Raw genomic sequence first — 16,806 nt, forward strand, 5'->3', positions numbered from 1 at the left:
ATCCTACACGCCATGGGGCAACTAAGCCCATGTGCCACAACTACTGAGCCTGTGCTCTAGAGCCCAGGAGCTGAAGTTACTGCGCTCACACAGTGCAAACGCTTTAGGGCCCATGTCCCACAACAAGACTGTCACAGTGAGAAGCCCACACATCTCAACTAGAGAGTAACCCCCACTCGCCACAACTAGAGAAAACCCCTAGCAGCGCTGAAGACCCAGCACAACCAGACAGCAAATACATTCGTTTAAAAACTAAGACTCTGACCAAGAGCCTAAAGGTAGCAGCGGCCCCAGGAAGGGAGGAGCCAGGCGGTCCTGAGAGCACCAGGCGTCCAGAGGGCAGGGACGGCAGGCAGATTGGCTCTGGGCCTGTGCTAAATGGCCTTGATCCATCTTCTTGGTGCTTGGACCCAGAAGTCAGGCCAGAGAATGTGGTTGTGTCCCCCTCGGCGTGACCCCGGCTGCATTTCCAGGAATGCAGGCTCTGGGGCCCAACGGCCTGAGTTAAAATCTTAGTTTCACTGCTCAACAGTCCTGTGGCCTCGAGCAAGTTATTTAATCTCTCTGTGTCTCAGTTTGTCCCACTGTAAAATTGGAATGATACAGGTACCTCGGTTCAATACTGTTAGTCTTGGTTTTGTTCTTTTTTGGGGGGGTCCTGTTTTTTACATTTTTTTTGGCCACGCCACATGACCTGTAGGATCTTAGTTCCCTGACCAGGGACCTAACCTGTACCTCTTGCACTGGAAGCTCGGAGTCTTAACCACTGGCCCACCAGGGAAGTCCACAATGCTTTTAGTCTCTTAAACCGTACCCAACACATGCCAAGAGTGTAATGAATGGGGATTTCCCTGGTGGTTCAGTGGTTAAGACTTCATACTTCCATGGCACGGGGGCCCAGGTTCCATCCCTGGTCGAGGATGTAGATCTCACTTGCTGCAAGTAAGAGTTCACCTGATGCAATTAAAGATTCGTCATGCTCCAACTAAGACCCAGTGCAATCCAATAAATACAATGTGTTAAAAAAAAATTGTGATGAGTTATTGTTGCCAGTTATATCATCATCCCTGATCTCAGTGATCTTCACCCACCCTGGCAGGACCACCCTCCACTTTAAAGAAAGGGAAGAGGCAGCCAGACCTGGCCCGTGCTCACACTCGCCTGTTAAACTGTGAAGGCTCCCTGCCTGCCTCCCCCTCCCGCCAGGCACACAGAGTTAGAGACCCACACACAGTGACCTAGAGGCTTTATTTACACGAGGAGACCAGCCTGCCCCACCTGGGGCCTTGCTGGGCTATATACAGGATCCCAGGAGAGGGAGGTGGGGACACGGTCTTTTAAATTACAATAGAATGGGGAGGGTGTTGCTCCAAGGTTCAGGCTGTGGGTCATCCACTGGAGGCCTCTGAAGAGACGGGGCTGAGGCTGCAAAGGGAAGGGAGGAAAGGATAAGGCGGGGCTGGACCTGGAGTCGGGGACAAGACGCAGGTCTGGTGCGGTTGGTAAGGCAGGGTGAGGCCACAGCTGCCCCCTCTATCCAGGGCAGAAAGACCAGCTGGGAAGCCCCAGGGACAGGCCAGGGAAGGGCCATACCATGGCCGCCCCAGGACAGGCCGGCTCACTTCCTCTTCAGGGAGCCCTTGTTCTTCTCCTTGTCCGCTGACCGCTGTTTCTTCACCTTCTCCTCCTTCTTGTTCTTACTGTGCACATTCTCATACACATCCTCCTTGTGTCTGCAGGGTGGGGCCAGTGGGTCAGGAGATAGGGGCAGGGTTCCCCAGCACAAGCCTGGGGTGACATGGGGTCACCCCATCTCACAGGTGAGCAAACTGAGGCCAGGAAAGCGAGGATGCCAGCCCTGACAGCGTCCTGACACTAGACTAGGAGCTCCTCAGGGCAAAGGCTCCATCTCACACATCAGTATACGCAGCTCAGGCCCCACGTGGAAGGGCACTCAGGAGACACTTGTGAATACACGTTGTAAGAACCAAGCTTATACTTGAACCCAAACCTCCCTGAAAGGAAGTTTGGGCTAGGCAGGGGCCACTCACTTAGAGGAGGTGCGGGAGGCCTTGGCGTGGGCGTTCTTCATGGCTGGCGGGTAGGTGATGTTCCCGTATTCCGATTCCCGGCCCTTCTGGGACTGCAGGGAGAGGTGTGGTGGTAGGCCGGTGGTCCCAGCAGCACCGCATGCAGCCCACTGGCCCCCTCAGCCCAGCCAGGCCCCTGCTCTGCCCGCACCTGCATGACCTCCAACTTCTTCTTGGTGGTCTCGATGAACTGGGCGATGGCCACGTAGATGAACTTGTACTGTGCCTCCGTCTGCACCATGCCCGAGCGCTGGGCCCGCACCATCTGGATGGTCTTCTGGATGTCGATGTCACAGTCCAGGCCTGGCCGAGAGGGCAGCCGGATGTCAGGCCCCGAGCAGAGGCGGAGGCGGGGGGCTGCTCGCCCACCAGACCCAGCGTCCCCCACCAGTCACCCTCACCCTTGGTGGAGATGCTCTCCATGAGCATGTCGATGACAATGATGGTGCCCGTGCGGCCGATGCCGGCGCTGGGGAGAGAAGGGGCGCGTGAGAGGCCCAGCCCATGTAGGTGGGGAACCAGTGGCTCAAACGGGGCCGGCAGGGGCGGGGCTTAGGGAAAGGGCAGTGATACAAGCTGCAGGAACCTGGCTGGGTCAGTGCAGTGGGGGTGGGGCAGGCAGGGCAGGGGTTTGCCCAACTCTGCACCCATACTCATCCCTCCAGCCAAGGGATTTGGGGAGAGAGCCTTGCACACTAGTGCTAAGACGCTGCTCCCCGATGCCCATCCCAGTACTTCCCAGCCCCTCCGCCTGCTTCCACTTCTCCCTCTTCCCCCCACTACCCCAGGAGACCTGGGACTCCATCCCACCTGTCCTGCCTACTACCCTGACACCCTGGCCTCCCCGGCCCTCTCCCACAGCTTTGGCTCGAGCCAGGCTGCCCTCCTTGCATGAGGACCATCTTTCCATAAGGCTGCATCTCCCTTTTTCTTCAGATCCTGACAACAGGATGAGGACAGTTCATCCGCCTGCTGGCCACGAGGCATCTGGGCTCAGGAGACTTGGGGGAGCAGCTAACAGGAGGTCTCCCTTCCTCCCCACCCTCTGCTGCCACCCCCTGGGCACACAGACCCCAGTAGCCTCAAGACCGCACAGAGACCCCAGTTTCACCTCCACCACTAGGCCAGTCAGGCCGATGCCCCAAGTCACACTGTCTAATTTCAAACCCAGATTGTTAAAAATAACACCCTCTCACCCACTTCCTTCCTGTAACGTCTAAATTAAGGCCATGGGGATTTCAAGAAGGTGGGGGGGGGGGGCCACGGGCAGCTGGGTCATTCTTGGCGATGGGCCTGTCCCTGGAGGTAGAGTCCCTGAGACAGACGTGGGGGGTACATCCAGGCTCAGCCCACACAGCCCTGCCCCAGGACACACAAGAGCTGGTGGGCAGAAGGAGGAAGTCCTGGTCCTCAAAGCCTGGGTCACATGGAGGGAGCAGGAAGGGAAGGGAAGGAGACAGACCCCCGTCCCCCCATGGGAGATATCAAAACATGAATGACCCCCCCCTTCTGGAGCATTTACTGTACTCCAGACACAGTGAGAGGGTCTCACGTTCACCACAGCCCCATGAAACACTGACTTTACAGATAAGGAACCTGAGGATCAGAGACGTGAAGTCATTTGTCTGAGATCACACAGCCAGGGAGTGGAGGAGCTGGAATTTACAGAAGCTACATCTGTCCAGTAACCCCTGCCTACCCCCTCCCATCCACCCAGGCCAGGCGACCTGCTGGGGCCCCTGCTGCTCATTGCTCCCTCAGCTCCCCAGCTTAGCAGGGTCTCCCGAACATGAACATGGGGAGCTCCAGTGGACCTAGTGGTGCCTGAGCCGAGGGGCTGAGCTGGGGGCACTGGCAGGAAGGGAGAAATAGGAGCGGCATGAAGAGGCCTCAGCACCCCTCCCCCTTATGGCTGCAGATGGTAAAGAGAAGAGTTGGGGAGCCACGCCGACCCCGGGGAGAAACACCGTGGGTAGGCATGTGTGAAGAAACAGTAGTGACCTGGACCTGCATCTACCGTGAGCCCTGCTCCAGGTTCTCCCCGTGGACCAGCAGTGACCTGACCAGAGGCTTGACCCATTTCCTCATTCTCACATGGCAGGTTGAACTAGACTGGACCAGACGCTACGCCTCTATGGAGACTCCCCATGCCAGGCATGGGCTCAAGCCATGGGCTTGGTTCAAGCTAAGTTCCACCCATAGGTCTGGAAGCTATCAGGGAACCCAGAAGAGGTGGAGGGCCCGGGAGGCTTTAAATGCATTCACGTGTAATTTGCTTACAACAGTGCAGGGCGCTTGGCAGTACTCACTTGCCAGCTACTACTTGGATTATTATCACCAGTATCATATCATTGTCACTCTCACCTGCAGTGCACGATGATGGGCCCTGCATGAGGCAGACTCTCCTGCCGCTGGTTGATCTGGTCCAGGAAGCTGAGAACACCCCCAGGCTCGCTGGGGACCCCATGATCAGGCCAGCTCAGATACTGGTAGTGCCAAATCTCCCGAATCAGGTTCCCCTGGGTGGAGGACATAGGGTCAATGTGCCCTGCGTGGCTTCATTCTACCAAACCCAGGAGAACAAGCGTGAGCAGGGCCCCCATCCTGGGGCAGGAGCAGGGGACACTCACATTTTCCAGTGGGGAGACCTGTAAGTTTCGGAGTTTGTACTCAGCTGTGTCGTGTTCCCCACAATTGGTTACAGTATAGGGTCCATAAACACGCTGACTACCCACTTCTGGCCAGTATGGAACACATTTGTTCTGAAAAGAGAGGGTGGGGAGGGATGTAAGGCACAGAGGCAGGGCCTGAATGCCCAGTGCTGGCCCCGCAGCATCTGATGGATGAATGGGTGAACTGGCCAAGAGTCAGAGGCTTAGGTCTTGGCTCAGCATGCTCCAGGTGGTGAGACCTGGCCAGCCGCTCAACAAGTCATTCCGCACATGCTGGCCGGTACAGACCTCGCACCTGAAGCTGCGCCAACCAGACTGGAGTGCCAGACACAAGTAAGACACAGCCCGGTGCGCCAGTGCCTCCAGAAGCTCACAGAGAGAAGGGTGAGCCAGGGAACTGAGCCACTGAGGAGCCCGGGGTAAGGGGGTGCAGGCAGAGACTAATTCTCCCTCTAGGTAATGGAGGAAATCAAGGATGCATTCACAGAGGAGGGAACATGTGAGCCGGGTCTTTAAAAAAAAAGAGGTGTCTGTCGAGCAGAGATAGGGAGGAGAGAGGAAGTCACTTCCTAGGAGAAATGAGCTCCTGCAGAGGCACAGAAACCTGAAGGAGCCTGGCAGGTCGGAGGTGAGGGCTGGAGGGCAGCCACCAGGCCTGAGCACCAGGGTCCTCGGGGGGACAGCCTGATGCAGAGGTCACGCACCTCTGCACAGGTCACAGCCACTCCAGGGCAGAAGGTGCCGTGCAAGGGGGCAGCCTGCCCATGAGGTGAGAGTTTGGGGCCAACTTCAGAGACAGTAATGAGGCTGAGTGGAGAGGAGGGGTTACTACCCCAAGGGGGATGGCAGGCACGGGGTGGGGGGACACTTAAGGGATGGAGGCCTCTGGAAATCTGGGTCTGGTGGTCAGGGGAGTCCCAGATAGGAAGCAGAGACCCAGGAGTCATCATGTACTCAGATTTCTGCCTCAGGTCCCCAAGGAGGTCGGGCCCTTGCCCTCTGAGGTGCCCCTAAGTGTCTCTCCAGCTTAATGGGAGTGGAGCAGTCCTGGGGGTGGGGGCTGCGTGGGGCTCAGCCTACCCGGCCCTTCTCCACCTCCCGGGTGGTCATGACAATGACGCAGGTGTTCTCCTGCCACACCATCTGCCAGAAGTCGTTGACCGTGGCCTCCAGGCAGCCCTGGCTGGCGATGTAGGTCTTAGCGTTCTCATCAGGACCTAGCAGCTGGTTCTGGACAGAGTGCAGAGATGAGCAGGGCTGTGAGCCCCTCATCCACCCACCCACTCACCCATGGCAACAGCTCTGGCTTCACCCAATGTCTCTGGACCCAACATCCCCAGGAGCCGGGGTCCATTTCCCGCGCCCTTCCCACCGTGACCGGCGAGCACACCGACCTTCACGTAGTTGGCATTAATGTAGTCAGACCCAGGGATGTTACTGTCGCGTCCCTGCAGGACCACTCGACTGTGGTCAACTGGGAGTGGGCAGAAAGGAAGCAAGAAGGGCCTGGGTCAGAAACCTTTCTTGAGCTCCCAGGCCATCCTTGTCTAGAAGCCCTTCGGGCAGGCCGGGGTGGGGCACACACATGGGTTGAGGGATCTCAACCCGTGTGGGCTGGAGGTTTCAGAGGAAGAACGAACGTGGTGGGGTGGGGTATGAGGGGATCCTCTGGGGGCCTGGAAGGAGGGGGGATTCCCTTGCGGGTGGGGTCCCTCATAGAAGCTGGTGAAGGGGACCGTCTGCGATGGGGGGAGGTCAGCTAGGGGAGAGGAACCTCCTGGGCGGTGGACGCTGCCTGAGCTGGGGGCGGGCTGGAGGCTGCCCAGGGTGCTCACACGGAAGGATGTTCTTGTAACGGTTCTTGCTCTTGTTTTCTGGCCGCTGCCCTTCCAGCCGCTGGTGCAAGTTTTTCACCTCTTGCTTCTGCAGACTCTGTGGGAGGAGTCGGGGAAATGGAGCCTCAGGCCCGGGAGCAGGGCATCCATGGGTGGAGCAGGGCATCATAGGGCAGATGAGGATGGGGAGTGAGGGGGCAGGGTCTGTCTGGGACCCCAAGCCCTTCACCCTGCTGGTCCCATCACAAACCTCAAACTCCTCCCAGAAGCCGGCCTTGGCTGTCTCTTCTGACTCCTGCTTCTTGTTCAGTTCCAAGACCCGGTTCTCAATATCAGCCGCGTTCACCCTTGTGGCGTAGTATGGCTGGGGTGGGGGAGGCCAGAAGTCAGCCGCTTCTAGAGCTCAGAGGCTCAGGGAATGGGAGGAGGCAGCCAGGCCCACCCCTCACCTGCCGCAGGTAGACGAAAGCGCCGGAGGCCTCCTCGATCCCCGTCCTCTTGAAATGCTCCACCAGGTCGGTGAGGCTGTCGAAGGTCTCCGAACCCCCCACTGTGTAGCGTCCACCCTGAGGGGCACCAAGTCAGGCCACCTCAGTCTCCCTGCCTGGATCCCCCAGCCTCAGACCAAAGCCCAGGCTGCCCCTCCCCTCGGGCAAGGCTGTGGGCACAGAGGGGACCCCCAGCGGGGTGCCTCCCTTGTGCCCAGAGGCCTTACCTCACACATGACTTTGATATGGGTGACTCTGAGCGGGGAGCCAGGGCCAGCCTTGGGCTGGTCGCTGAGCACGGACAGCACAAAATCTCCAGGCTGGCTGAGGCTCTCACGCACAAGGAATGTCCAAGGCTCCCCCTTGGCCTGCAGCAAAGTCTCTGCCTGCCCTCCAGACATGTGGCCATGGTACCACCTAGGGAAGACGGCATCCGGGGAGGTGAGACTGAGGCCGGGGGCGGGCGCTGGGCAGATGCTCACGGAGGGGGCAGGGAACTTGGGCCCCTGCCATGTGCTGAACTGAGCTGTGCTACACGCTCTCAAATCCGCCACTATGAGTAGGTCCGTCACCCTCACAGAAACCTGAGAGGTAGGTACTACCCATTCTGCAGATGAGGAGACTGAGGCTGGGTGGTGGAACACTGGCCCAAGCCCTGGCTAATAAGTGGCAAGCCTCAGGACTTCTAAGCAAGCCCACCTCCGCAAGTTTAAGACACAGGCAGAAAGGCAGCCACATCCAGAATGTTCAGAGGGGAGAAACACAGGAAGGGTCTCCAAGAAAGACAGGGCTAGGCAAGGGAAGCAGAAATGCAGATGGAGGCCAAACCACAGACAGCAATGGGGTTGGGAGAGACGGAAGTCACAAGCGAGGGGAGAAGTCCCCCTGGGGGTCGGGAAGGTGGACAAGCCCGCGGGGTGAATAGTGGTTTGGGGGCTTTGGGGTGCCCCAGGTGATGTCACTGAAGGGGCTGCTGGGGTTGGGTGTTGGGGGGTAGGCTCAAGGGGCTCAGAGGGGCAGAAAGCAGAACTAGGACCTTTCCCCAAAACACACCCCCTTCCCAGGAGGAAACTGTAGCCCCGCAATGCCCAGCCCCACAGGAAACCACGTGATGGAAAAAACACAAAACTCCTTCTGGGGAGAGAGTGAGAAGTGAGGTTGTGAGGTTTCCTCAGCCCAGGGACAGGAGAAGGGGGGCATTTTCCAACCGCAGGAATGGGGGGAAGGAGGGAGGGGGCCAGTCTGTCCCACCCCATCGTACTGCAGCCCAGAGGAGACTGCAGCTCGGAGACTTCCAGAGTCCCCAGCCCAGTGCAGGACCCCCGGGCCACCATATCCCACCACTCAGGGATAGGCCAGGGCCCCCAAGCAGTGGGGAGGGGGCTAACCCTCTTCCCCCAGGCCCCACAGGATGAGGAAGTCTCCATGCAAATGTCAGGCTGACCACAGGCAAAGAGCTAGCCATTGAGGGGACAAATGCAAATTCTCCCCAGAGGAGGAGGGGGAGCTGCCAAGGCCAAGAACCAGAGCAAACCAGAGCAGAGGCTGGGAGAAAGAGCCTTCCCCACAGGCTCCCGGGGTCACGGGTGAATCCAGACCTCCTGGCGTGGGGAACCAAAAGCCTCTCTTGAAGTCAGCTGCCCTGGTCTTGAGTCCCTCTGACCCTGACCTCTTCCAGCCACAATTTGAACCCTGACCCCAGGCCCCAGGGGGTCCTCTCAGCTCCATCCCTCTTGCAGCTCCATCCTCAACCACCCCTGCAGCAATCCTTTGGCAGCAATCAGTAGGCCGGACCCTGGCTGTGGACAAGGAGGAGGCCAGGTCATGAAGAGCCCAAAAGGATCTGGGCAGAAAATCCCCATGAATGTGGCAGGGGGGTGCAGGAAGAGGGTGAGAGGCAGTGAACACCAGGGAAGGACAGACACGAGCAAAGGCATCTAAGTGCTTCCCTCCTGGGGGAGGCGGCTTCACCAGAAATGGACCCTGGATGCATGTTCATGGGAAAAAGGGTCTCCAGGGGTGGGTCTGGGGCCTGTACCCCAGCCTCATTCAGTTCTCAGTCTCAACCAGTGACTTGAACAAAATACGGATGCAAGATGGGAGGCATGCATCTCAGAAAGACCGAAAGCTGAGAGAATCCAGGTTCAGAATCATTTCGACAATCGATGCACAAACACAGGACAAGGACAAGTTGGCTTGGCCCTAGGTTTGTGCCAAAAAAAGCTCCCATAACAACCCAGAGTTGTTCAGCTGCCCTTCCCCTAATTATAGGAGCTATCATGGAGACACAGCTGGAAAATGAGACACCCCCCAACCCGTCCATAAAATGCAGTCTTTGGGTCTGCCCATACTTTGAGGAGACCACCTGGGGAGTAGCCAGCCCAGTTCTGGGGACCATATCTTTGAAACAAGAAAGATGGGCGGGAAATGCTTAGAGTATTGTTCTGTGCCCAGCTACAAGGCCCTTGCACCCCTATGACAGTTTTCAATGATGTGGGTCTGGTCAAGGGACTAGTCCAGCACTAGCCAGCCCCAGAGGGCAGACCCATTATCAGGGGACACTGAGATGAGCCTATGTGTCCTCATACATGCTGACCCCTACGCTCCTCCTCAACCATAGGAATCCATGCTGGGGAGAGAACAGTTGCAAGAGGTCAGATTCTGTCCCAGCAAGAAGAGCTTTCTAACAACAGAGCCAGCCATTTGGGAGAGACAGCCACGAGGAGAGGCCTCTCTGGCACTGGTAAGGCCTGGAGCATGGGTGGACAGGGACCCTGGAGAAGGGCCAGGCAACCTTCTCTTGCTTCCTAGGGGTTGATAGAAAGGGGGCCCTCAGATCACACGGAGGGAAGAGGCCCAAGGTAGGAAGAACAGCCCACTTCTCGGTGGGGCGGGCCAGGGAGCGAAGACCCTCACCTCTCACTGGTGGGGTCTGAGCAGTTCAGCGGGTACTTGAGGTGGATGATGGTGCCGTCTCGGTCCTGTAGAACGCCCTGCTGCTGCGTGTAGTACTCCACCAGCTCCGTCAGCGTCGCGAACTTCTCCCCTCCATACAGATCGTAGAAGTCCCCAGAGTTCTGGATCCGAATATGAGTCACCTGGTCCCCGACCCTGCAGGGCACCCAGTGGTGGTAAGGCCAGTGGAAGGGAGAGTGGAGGTCGGGTGAGGGTAGGGGGTGGGTGGGGACCCTGGCCAGGGTTGGGGTGGATACACCCAGGGGCCTGGGGAAGCGAAACGAGCAGCCAAGGGCTGGCACCCCACCCCCGGCTGAAGCCGCGGGCCACCTACCTGACGGAGAGGGAGAAGTCACCCTGGTTCTTGCGGCTGGGCCGTGCCAGGAAGCTTCCGTGGACTCCTCGGCCCTTGAGCAGGGTCTCCGCATCCAGCCCACTGAGGTCTCGGTGAAACCACCTGGGGGCCAGGAGGGTGGTGAGGAGAGGCCTCAGGGCCCTGGGGCACCCTGCCTCCTGCCTACCATGGGTGCCCGGCCCTTACCTCACCATCCTGGGGTGCCCGGGGCGGGGAGGGGGGTGAAGGCGTGAGGCAACGGCGTGGTGCCGCTGAGTCTGGGCAGGCGGGGGACGCTGGGGCTAAGCTCTGGCAGCTATCAGCACCCAGGCCACCTCGCCACCCAGCGCGGTCCTGTCCTGCTTCTGGGCTGCCACTCCACTGGCCTGGGGCAGCCGGCAGGGCGGGGACAGGAAGGGGCGCGGCCGACCCCTTGGGGGAACTCACTCACTTCTCGTTTTAGGGCAGAGCAGGGAGAAGCTCGGGGTGGCTTTGGGGGTGGGGACAGGACCCACTTCCCACACGCCCGCCATCGAAGGCCTGGGGAGGGTGGACCTCCACACACGACCACCCGAATGAGAACACACGTGAGCCTCCAGCGCCCCAGGCCAGCTCACGCGCCATCTCTTCCTGCTCCATGCAGCCTTCCCTGGTCCAAACCAATAATAATGCTGAGGGTGGCAACTATCATTAGCGGTGTCTGCCTAGACAACAGGCACAGTTCTGGGCAGTATTTACCTGCCTTATCTGATATGTCCTCACGGTAGCCCTGTGAAGCAGGTACCTTCATTATTCTCATTTTCCAGACAAAGAACCTGAGGCTCTGGGCGTGAAGGCAGCTTGCCCCAGGGCCACACGGTCAGTAAATGGCAAACCAGAGTGCAAACCGGATGGCCTGGCTCCAAAGCTAGTGATTTTAGCTACTATATGCCAGGCCTCAGGGCTTCAGAGAACAGAATAAAAAGTTAAATAAAAAGTTAAGGGACTTCCCTAGTGGTTCAGTGGTTAAGAATCTGCCTTGCAATGCAGGCAGGCCTCACAGGTTCAATCACTGGGCAGAGAGCTAAGATCCTACATGCTGTGGAGCAATTGAGCCGTGCCACAACTAAATCTGTGTACCACAATGGAAGATCCTGTGTACTGCAACTAAAACTGGACACAGCCAAATAAGTAAATTTCAAAAAAGAAGAGAAAAAGTTAAAAAGGTTGGGGAGGGGGGCACTTCCCTAGGGGTCCAGTGGCTAAGACTCTGCTCCCAAAGCAGGGGGCCCAGGTTGGGTCTCTGGTCAGGGAACTAGATCCCACATGCTGCAACTAACACTAGGTGCAGCCAAATAAATAAATAATTTAAAAAAAAAAAACAAACAGAGGTTGAGAGACTCTTCCAATCAGGCCAAAGTGGGAGGAGGCAGTTTCCTAACTGTTTAGGCTGGGCAGATGCCTCTTAGAGGCATAGAAACCCTCCCTTGACACACACATCTGAATAGGTGCCCTGGGACAGAGGGCTGGACAAAATGACCCTGGAGCAGCCCTGTCCAACTGGCACCTTCCCTGCTTATTGTCCTCAGCCTTTGGGCCATCCACCGTGCCCCAACCCTGCAGTCGGGTGAGAGGCGGAATGGGAAGCAGGTGGGGCCAGAGCCGCCAGCCCTATGGATGGATCCACCGGAGTCTGAACTGTAGGTTCTTGCTGAGGGGGTCTGGTCTGAATCCGGCGGAGCTCAGGACTCTGACCAGGGGCCTGTTTCCTGGGCCGCAGCGGGGCACCCAGACCTGGCCATGGCGTATTCTCAGGGCCTGTTCACCTGGGGAGGCCCTAAACACTAAAAGCTTGTGATACTCCGTCTAATTCCAAAAAAACATACCGCCAAACGAAAGCAAGAGGAAAGAAGCCCAATGCAAGATACACAAGAGGGGGCTTCCCTGGGAGTACAGTGGTTAGGACTACAGAGTGCAAGGGTTCGATCCCTGCTCAGGGAACTAAGATTCCACAAGCCCTGAGACACAGCCAAAATTTAAAAAAAAAAAAAAAAAAAAAAAGATACACAAGAAACCCTGTGAGTAGATTCCCTAGGGAAGGGACCAGAGCGGGTAGCTGGAGGAAGGGTCTGGGAGGGACCTTCCCATCTCTTTCCTTCCACCTTTTTTTAAAAAATATTTTTGTATTTATTACTTATTTAATTGGCTGCACCAAGTCTTAGTTATGACATGCAGGATCTTTGAGCTTCATTGCAGCCTGCAGGGTCTTTAGTTGCTGCATGTGGGATCTACTTCCCTGAGCAGGCATCTCTCCCAGGCCTCCTGCCTTGGGGGCCTCTTAGCCACTGGACCACCAGGGAAGTCCTTCCAGTCCACCTTTTTGAAGACTGTAGCATGAGCATGTAGCCCCTTCATTAAAATAAGTATACTGACTGGGAGATGGCAATTTCTGGGATAGCAGATCTGAGTGGTGTGTACACAGATGAAGTAAATGTGATGTTCAGTATTCAAGCACATTATGTTTGCTATGCCTCAAAAAAGAAGGAAAAATAAGAATCAGCTCAAGCCCAATGAAAGTCTATTTTTTTATGTTGGCTACTTTATCATTTTTTGAATATCAATTCTCTGCCCTCCCCACCCCCAGAAAGGGCTTCTGGAGACCCTGCTTGATCTGTTTATCTCATGGTCTAACACTGACTACCTCTATCTTAGACAGTAGTAGCCTTGAAAGACTATGAACTCTCTCTCGCAGCAGGGGGCAGGAAGAGAATGGACACCGTCACCTCCACTACCAGGGGCCCTCACCTCCAGCACAGGAGGTCCACAGCTGGTATGGCTCACCTCCAAGTGGTTAAAACTTAGCACCATGTCTCACAGAGAGCATGTGTCAAATGACCACATACATTCATCCAGACCCATGCACATACATGGTCACAAGCCCAGGTCCAGTCCTACCCATGCACATCCTACTTGTCACATACAGATGAGTATACACACGCGCGCGCACGCGCATGCACAAGCATCCACTTACGCACACACAGTCCCACTAAAGGCAACCTCATCATCCAAGTCCGTCTACACACGTACATAGTCAGGTGCAAACACCCACACGTAGACACATCATCCCAACCACCCACAAAGTTGCAGGTCCCTACATAGCACCCAACACCCCCTGTACTATGGCCACAAGCCACTGTCCCTCTGGAATTTTAAAAAAGAAACTAACTAGGCACTCAGAAACTCCTGACCATCAAAGAGACAGGAATTTCTCTGAAGGGTGTCAAGTCAGAAGGTAGACAGACACTAGGATGATACGTACAGTCTCTACTTGGCAGGAAAATAAATAAGAAGCACCACCCTTCCCTTGGCATAAGTGCTCTGGAGTTCACAGAGCACTTGCACGTGCACACACACACACACACACTCCCATTTGGGCCTCAGACATCCCCCAGGGCTCAGTGGTTGTGGCCCACAGTCTTAGTTGTCCCTCTGCAAATAGGATCTTCCAGGACCAGGGATCAAACCCGTGCCCCCTGCTTTGGCCAGTGGATTCTTAACCGCTTTGATCTAGGAATTATTTTCCCCATTTTTTTTTTTTAAGGGAGGTAAACAGGCTCAAGGAAGCTGAGAGTTAAAAAAGTAAGGGCCTACTAATTGAGAAGAGAAAATTACTCACTTGGGAAGCAAGGAGATAAAGGCAGAGATGAAGATCAACAGGTATGCAGAAAGACAGGCAGTCTGGAAGAGCAAACAAAGTAATCTCTAGAAAGCTCTTGAAGTTCCCTGGGCCTCAGTATCCCTACCTGATAAATGGGTTTAACAATATTTCCCAAATGCTGATATAAAAAGCCGATATGAAGTAGGTTTTTAGTATGAACAGCTTTTATGTGACGTTATTAATGTATATGCCAACCCTATTTAGTAGGTCCTGTTAGCCAATTTTATTTATTTATTTTTGGCTGTGCTGGGTCTTCCCTGCTGCTTGTGGTCTTTCTCTAGTTGAGGTGCATGGGCTTCTCAGTGCTGTGGCTTCTGTTTTTGCAGAGCGAAAGAGGGGCTCAAAGGCTCAGTAGTTGTAGCCCAAGGGCTTAGTTGCCCTTCAACGTGTGGAATCTACCCAGACCAGGGATCAAACCCATGTCCCCTGCCTTGGCAGGTGGATTCGTAACCACTGGACCACCAGGGAAGTCCATGTTAGCCCAACTTTAGAAACAAAAACTAAGGCTCAGAGAAGTAACTTGACCAAGGTCACAAACTAGGAAGGGGAAAGACAACAAACCAAGGCTGTCTGACGTCTAACGAGGCCACTGTCCTTCCCACTGCACCACCCACTGCGGGAGGAGGAGGCAGGGCGTGGGCAGAGGCCCCTGGGGAGCTGGCATGGGACCCACGAGCGTAGTGCCGGCTGGGAGCTGGGCCCTATGGCTGAGCTGAGCCTCTCTGAGAGGCCGGGACCCTTGGCAAAGGGTCTCACAGGGCCAGCCTGAGGAACCAAGGAAGGATTCTTTCTCAGGAAAGGACTTGCCAACCATCTGGCAGGAAAATGACAGAGGCAGGAGCATGGAAGGGATGGGGGACCAGAAGACCCAATAAGAACCTTGACAGCAGGGATCTCCTTGGCAGTCCAGTGGTTAAGACTCCTTGCTCCCAGTGCAGGGGGCTCGGGTTCAACCTCTTATCAGGGAACTAGATCCCACATGCCACAACTAATAAATAAATGTATTTATATATAAATAAATATATCAATAAACTATTTATAAATAAATCTACCAATAAGTCATTTGTTTACACATAAATCTATTAATAAGTAATTTAGTTATAAGTAAATCTATCAATAAATATTTTTAAAATACATAATAATTAATAAAATAAATTTTTAATATTTTTTTAAAAGAATCTTGACATTGGGGCTGAAGGAGACAAGGGGTGCACTGAGGGAGGCAGGCACACCCCAAGAGCAGATGTGAATATAAGAAGCAAGAACTTACTGGACTTGGGGCAACCAACCTACCAACTCACCAAGACGCCCAGCAGGTCCTCACTGTAGTATCCAAACACCAAGAAGGCCCCACGTGACCCAGCCCTCCTCTGTCCTCACTGGCCAACTCTGCCCTCAGGCACCATCATTCAGTTTATTCCCACAGTAGGGTCTTTGTACTGGCCTTTCCCTCTGCCAGCAGCACTGGAGCCTGATTCTTCCTCCTCATCCAGGTCTCAGCTCCTTCGTCACCGACTCAGGAAGGCCCTCCCTGGCCCCTCCAGCCAGTGATGCCACTGGCACCCCAGTCCCTTATTAGCATGTGAAGCTGGTTTATTTTCTGGGTAACACTTCTGAGACCCGGCAATTATCCTATTTAATGGGTTCCTTGGGCAGTCTGTCCCCTTCCACCCGCATGAAGCTCCGTGAAGGCAGGAACTGTGTCTCTTGTTTGTTACAGTACTGGCAGCACCTTAAAAAGCACCTGACAGAACTTCCCTGGCAGTCCATTGGTTAGGACCTCACCTCCCAATACCCGGGGTGTAGGTTCGTCCATGACTGGGGAGCTAAGATCCCTCCCACATGACTTGGGGCCAAAAAAGCAAAACATAAAACAGAAGCAACATTGTAACAAGTTCAATAAAGACTTAAAAAATGACCCACATTAAAAAAAAATCTTAAAAAAACTTAAAAACTAAAAAGCACCAGCATACAATAGATACTTAACAGTATCTGAATGAATTGATGCAGAGGAGTGAAGGAAAACTGAGGGAGATTGGAATGAAGGATTTGGGACATTTAGTGGGAACAGGGCATCTTTCTCAGGTTTGCCTTTCAGATGTGTAATGTTTCAGGTGTCATTCAGCTCCCTAGGGGACGTGTCCTTAGCAGAAGACAGAAGCAGGGGACCAGAGGGCGGAGAAAGAAATTTGGTGAGAATAAATATGCATCTGTCAGGGAGAAAGTACTAGAGAAGGGGGGTGGGTCAGAGGGTCATGAACAAGGCTGGAGTTCTGGCATCTTGTGGGGAAAGTGACCTGGGGAGGGGACAGGGGCAGGTCACACTCATGGTCATGCACCTGTCAGGAGTGAGCAGGATCCCCGCCCCTCCCTCCCCAATGAACAAGAGCCCCGGTTACCCAGATGGAGCAGGGGACTTACCCATGGGACAGCATTTCCCCAGAGGGGTGGGGAGTCCCAGGCAGAAGGCACAGGGGGCGGGGTCAAGCCCGTGGCGCAGCTGTGCAGGGGCCCAAGCCAGGTGAGGAAGAATGCTCAGAAACCAGCCACTTTCCTCTCGATGCTGCCTGTCAGGCCACAGGCACCGCGGGGACAAGCCCCTGGACTAAATAACCCTGGAAAAGGGACAGGTGGGGCGGAGCTGGCCTCAGCAGCTGGCTTCTCCCTCCAGCCCCACTCGGCAGTCTAGCGCCAGCCCAGCACGCCTGCCTGTCCCCCGCCTCCTTCCCTGGGGA

At 55.5% G+C, this 16,806-nt stretch overlaps 1 protein-coding gene across 2 annotated transcripts; it reads right to left on the bottom strand.

Annotated features, from left to right (window-relative positions):
• On the bottom strand, positions 1,230 to 16,802 carry PTPN6 (protein tyrosine phosphatase, non-receptor type 6). Of its 2 annotated transcripts, none has more exons than XM_005680926.2 (16): positions 16,493 to 16,802; positions 10,375 to 10,497; positions 10,002 to 10,196; positions 7,313 to 7,502; positions 7,047 to 7,163; positions 6,848 to 6,961; positions 6,598 to 6,694; positions 6,157 to 6,236; positions 5,843 to 5,992; positions 4,721 to 4,852; positions 4,455 to 4,609; positions 2,492 to 2,559; positions 2,242 to 2,393; positions 2,052 to 2,143; positions 1,594 to 1,733; positions 1,230 to 1,425 (listed from the first exon to the last, which is right to left on the bottom strand). In XM_005680926.2, exons 1-15 carry the CDS (start codon positions 16,504 to 16,506, stop codon positions 1,619 to 1,621), a joined length of 1,794 nt encoding a protein of 597 aa, XP_005680983.1. In that variant the 5' UTR covers positions 16,507 to 16,802; the 3' UTR covers positions 1,230 to 1,425; positions 1,594 to 1,618. The 2 variants fall into 2 exon arrangements, with proteins under 2 accessions (XP_005680983.1, XP_017904032.1); XM_018048543.1 differs by lacking the exon at positions 16,493 to 16,802 and adding an exon at positions 10,582 to 10,835.

The sequence above is a fragment of the Capra hircus genome, chromosome 5, assembly GCF_001704415.2.
Source record: "Capra hircus breed San Clemente chromosome 5, ASM170441v1, whole genome shotgun sequence".
Classification (NCBI taxonomy): domain Eukaryota; kingdom Metazoa; phylum Chordata; class Mammalia; order Artiodactyla; family Bovidae; genus Capra; species Capra hircus.

Excerpts from the sequence above, each read along its gene's own strand:
- PTPN6 (XM_005680926.2), bottom strand. Across the intron at positions 6,962-7,046 it reads CTTTCGTCTACCTGCGGCAG|CCATACTACGCCACAAGGGT; the intron begins GTGAGGGGTGGG and ends CCCCCACCCCAG. Across the intron at positions 6,237-6,597 it reads TTACAAGAACATCCTTCCGT|TTGACCACAGTCGAGTGGTC; the intron begins GTGAGCACCCTG and ends GCCCACTCCCAG.